The sequence below is a fragment of the Oryzias melastigma genome, linkage group LG3 (genome assembly GCF_002922805.2).
Source record: "Oryzias melastigma strain HK-1 linkage group LG3, ASM292280v2, whole genome shotgun sequence".
Lineage (NCBI taxonomy): Eukaryota > Metazoa > Chordata > Actinopteri > Beloniformes > Adrianichthyidae > Oryzias > Oryzias melastigma.
In genome coordinates, this window is record NC_050514.1 from 19,008,207 (window position 1) to 19,013,310 (window position 5,104).

Genomic DNA, 5,104 nt, shown 5'->3' on the forward strand with positions numbered 1-5,104 from the left:
GCAGTCGCAACTGCTTCCGTCTTGTGATTTTCAGTATAAAAGCTCAGAAATATGTTTGGTTGCAACCAAAACATGGAATTCAAGTTAGCTTGGATTGTGGTTGTTATTAAGATAAATATCTCTCTCTTTTTTAATGTTATCCAAACATGACTTGGATTGAAAAATGTTTGTATTGGGATATTTTAAATATTTGTAATATTTGCAATCTGTGTATTTGAAATGCATTTATTTTCCTTTTTTTAGTATTTGTACTTTGAGTTATTTAAACACAAAAGTCTTTAAGAATTGCAAGAACAATAAAGTGGGATCACTCCATCACTGAAAATGTAATTGATGAAGAGATTTATATTCCCATAATCCAACTAAATCGATCTGCAAGTTGGTAATCAGATCGACCATACCATTATAAAATTGTTTCAGAATAAATGATTACAGTCCAATGTGTGGAAACATTTTTTTTATTTTGCAAAGATGTGACCATAAAGTGTGGTTTAATGTTCTAAGGTTCTGTTTTCTTTATTTTGATGTGGAAACACAACATTAGGCTGAACTTTAGGAAACTAAAATATGAATCAATTTGTCATTAATTCTTATTTACTTGTTTGTACACATATTTAATTTACACTTAATCATCTTACAAGAAACACAAGCAATCTAAAAAACTTCACCTGCACTGTCCATTATTAATCTCTGAGTCCCACTGGTTTAATTTTTGGCTAAATATGTCCTGGATTGATTTTAGGTCAATGAGTCAGATGTTGAAAATGAACCAATATCAACGATGAAACATTACAAATATAATTTAAAGTGCAGTTAAAATTAATTGTTATGCCCCATTATATAATTTCTTATCTTAATCAAAGCTAAACAGCATTCCTCAGAGAGAGGAACTCATTTAAAAACATTGATGCATAGATGTATAAACCTGAAGAGCATTTCTAGTTTTTCTTTCTTAAGTAAACCAACATTGTAATATATGTGTATTTCTATACATGTATATATTTTAGTATTGCTAATTGTACTAACCACATATTAGATATTAGAAAAAATAATACACATATTAACAATTATCTTTGTTTAACAGATATTGGAAGCTCTAACTGACCACTCTCGGCTGCTAGGTAGCTTCAAGGCACGGATGTACCAGCATGGTATTGGCCTCCTCTTGTACAAAGCTGTAATAATGGAAGGAATGGAAGGAATGGAAGGGAAATCCAGTGTAATTTATAGAGGTGCTTAATCTCCACTGGCTTATATGGATCATCAAATACAGTACAAATCCTTTTCTGAGGCATTTCTGAATAGTAATCTGTGCCAAGAACTAACAAGTCATGTGGTATCAACGCTCCAGAGAGCCAAAAATAGCTTCAGCTGGCATTGAGATGAGCACAGAGAGAACATGCTATCAGAAAAGTGTGTGGGGAGGAAGAAAGGTTTAAACAAAAGCCTCTGTTTAGAGTTGTGTTAAAAACAGGATTGGGTTACTAAAGTGAAGAAGTCAGTCATGCACTAGGGAAATATCTCCAATTATTGCTTCAGGAAGATGTGATGGCCACCTTAATGAGGGGCAGTGATGATAAAACTCCTTATGAGTCCAGAAACATTGATAATGTATGTGATGCATGCTTAAAATATATTTATAGACATCCTGATCTACTAAAATTTTATTTTAAAAAAGCTTCAGGGAGAAAATTCAAATATCCTCATAATATTTAAGCTTTCTACCTAACACTTGAATTATTTAAAAATGTCATATGCAAACTTAGCCTTCATTGTGTCTGTGTCAAAATATTACTATTCATTTACACCAGCAGTCAAGCTAAACCGCTTCTTTTATTTTGAAATCCTGCTGAAATAGCCGGAAATCTTGTCTTAGCTAGTTGCTGTGGCAACGAGCATGCCCCTAAGCCACAAGGCTGTTTTCTCCATGGTTACTTTTGCCCTGTTGGCGATGCCTCAGTGAAATAAACGGAAAGAATAAGTGTGATGATTCTCTGAGGGAGGACTAGGAGAGTTTCAGACGTGTATGAGGCTTCCGGTCACTCACACGTGACTCAGGAATAAATGCTGCCTCACTTTCAGCTTTAAATCCAGCCAGCCCGGTTGACTCGTGAGTTGTATGTAAAGCTGTGGAGCAAAACCACAAACCAGATTATTAAAGTTCTGCACACAAATGTTTAAAATGAATATTTAGCTATAGGTGATGACAGCTTTATTTAATCAGAATAAAAACACATTAAAAGCTCAATCTGTTTCAACAAATAAAACAATAAGTATTTAGGATATTGATTCCAGAATTTCAGTCCCTAAGAAGACCCCAATAAAAAACAGTTGTTGGTAAAACACCTGTATAAATACATTAAAATGGGGAGTTTGGGATGTTTTAGTAAAATGGCTTAATTATAATCTACCTTTTCAATAAATGTATTATTATTCAAAGTGTTTTACAATTTTCTTCCTTTAACCCGATAAATGACTAATTGGTAATTTTTGATGGATTATCAAACTTCTCCAACTCAAAAATATCCCAATTATGATAGCTCCACCACCATGCTTTGTGGCTGACTCATTACTATTCCGAGTTCTTCCCACAGTAGATTATACTTTGTCTTTAAATAGTAAGAGTAACTTTAAATAGTTTTATCTGTTCATTCATATCTTCAGATGGGTTATATCAGAAAACTCCAACATACTTATCACATGACACATTTTTCTGTGTATCACATGTAGTAGGCCAGCCCCTTTTACCAGTAAATCATAACTAGATAGGAGCACCACTGGATAAACTTAAAGCTTCTTTGGTTCTTCAAACCTTTTCCCATTTAAAATGATTAAACACCACCCAAATGTGACATTTGTCATTTAATAAAATATATTTGCAAGCAAAATACATGAACATGAATATTCAGATGTTTCTCAGCCAATTAAAAAAAGAAAAAAAAAACAAGGAGTCAAACAAACTGTTTTGCTGTACCAATGAGACGCGTCATTTTAAAAATTCTTGATTTTCTAGAAATCCCCAGAAACCATCATCTCTTCCTCTTTAACTAGTTGTACAGTCATTATTCTGTTATATGTCACAATTTGTCATTCAAGCTGCTACATGACTTTGCCTAGATAGAAACCGAAAAACATGAACCCGAAGTGGAATGACTACACTTGAGAGCAAAAACAGAACGGTCTTCCTTGCACTCGTCCGTGACAGTGTGCAGTACATACAAGTCTTCTAGAAAATTTACAAAGGAAAGGAGCATGACATACCCAATCTATTAAGCTTTAAAAAACTACCATATGCTTAAAAAAAAAAAAGGAAATAACACAAGGAAAAAAAAAAACAAAAACAAGCTCATGATGTTTCACATTTCATATTTTGAAGTAACTGTGATCAGTGACAGTATCTTCCAGGATTCTCCTTGGACTGACTAATAATTGGTAACCCTCAAAGCCAATTTTTAAACAATACCTAAACAGTGTCCTGTCCACACAGCAGTACATAAAGCTCTTCTCATTTGTTCACACAAATCAGGCAGGATTAACCCGTCAATTCTGATACAAAACATGTTAAAAAAAAAAGAGCTAGAGACCGAAAAAAATCAAAAGGAATATAACCAAGGCCCGTTATTTTAAGCACAAGTAGACAAAGACGGCCTTCTTCAATGAATTTCTTAGCTTGTAAACATCAGAGAGGAAGGGCAGAAAGGACACCGACTAAAAATTACAGCCACTCCAAACTAAAACGTACTGAAATACATTTTTTACTAAAAAAAAAAAATTTCCCCACTTATCCAGGTCTTTATCAATACACAAAAGGTCCATTTTAAATTACAACAGTGATGTTTGCTTTTGTGTATTTGTTATCCTAAATACAAAGACTTAAAATAGAGGATTTACTCAAGAATTTGGGTGTTTTTTTAGTGTCCACCCTCATGCCCATCATCGGTCCATCATGCTGAGGATCATTTCAGGGGTCAGGTCTCCATTGGCAGGTGCTGCAGACAGCTGTACCTCCTGCACAGCTGCATCCGCCTGGGACAGCTCCTCGGCCTGGCCGGATACTTTCCCCCCGCCGACGATCACTTGCTCTGTGGTATCGTCGATGGAGTTGCTCTGCTCAGCGCCGACCTCTGTCTTCACAATGTCGTCCATCTCTTGAATCTCGTCTTCCACATGAATAATGGTAGCCACTGGAAATAGTTTCAGGTCATACTTATTGAGGAATTTGACTAAATAGAATAACAATATATTGATCCCACAAAGGGATAATTACATTCTTACCATATCTCTATTAAAAACAGCAGACACTAAAAAACAGGAACATAAAGTGGAAAAACAAAGGTTTTGGAAGCTTACCTTCAGGCTTATTCTTTGGAGGTCGTCCCCGTTTTCTCTTGACTGGGCCCTCTATTGGAGCAGGTATGGGGATGACGGGTGCAGCCTGTTCCACTTCCATCTCAGTTAGCATGTCCTCCTCCTCTATATCATCCAGTTCACCCTCTGTATCAAAATAAATGTAAATAAATTACTCATAACTGAAGTATTTCCAAATTGGCTTGTTCTTGTGTCGTTTTGAAAATACATCAAAACCACTCTTATACACCAATTTTAAAGTAAACAGGTAAATCCAGACATGTATTAAAAACAAAACAAAAAAAGTGTAAATACTGAGGTGTTAGTGGTGCATTTTAGTAATTTAGAAGAACATTAGTCACATGAAAGCGTCACACATAAAGACAAAGAACCCCTCACTGTTCAACACTCAGGAATTCTGTCTGCATCTTTTTACCAAACAAAGAGATTGCTTTTCATGTAGTGACTTGCACTAACTGTAGAGCTAGTCAGTGATTTCAGAACAACGTTCTTGCAATCAGAGCAGCCAGTATGTGTTAAAAAAAAATAGTAAAATATATATATATATATATATATATATATATTTCTAGGTCTGTGATGCTTCATGATAAACTATATGAATGTTGACAGGTTGGTAGCTGAATAACACATTTTAGAGGGAAAAAAAAAGATCTAAATGGGATTATATGAGTATAAGAATCAAAAAGTGACAACAGAATAAAAAACACATTATATCACGTGTATGATATTTAGACTT

The 5,104-nt window shown here is 34.7% G+C and overlaps 1 protein-coding gene across 1 annotated transcript in view; it reads right to left on the reverse strand.

Annotated features, from left to right (window-relative positions):
• Positions 1–2,847: 2,847 nt before the first annotated feature.
• LOC112160765 (transcriptional repressor CTCF) overlaps positions 2,848–5,104 on the reverse strand; it is a 6,661-nt gene continuing 4,404 nt past the window's right edge. Inside the window, exons 12-13 of the mRNA XM_024295547.2 lie at positions 4,351–4,494; positions 2,848–4,184 (exon numbers count right to left, since the gene is read on the reverse strand). Of these exons, the coding sequence (XP_024151315.1) occupies positions 3,934–4,184; positions 4,351–4,494 (395 nt within the window). The 3' untranslated portion in view covers positions 2,848–3,933. The remainder of the gene's footprint in view (positions 4,185–4,350; positions 4,495–5,104) is intronic.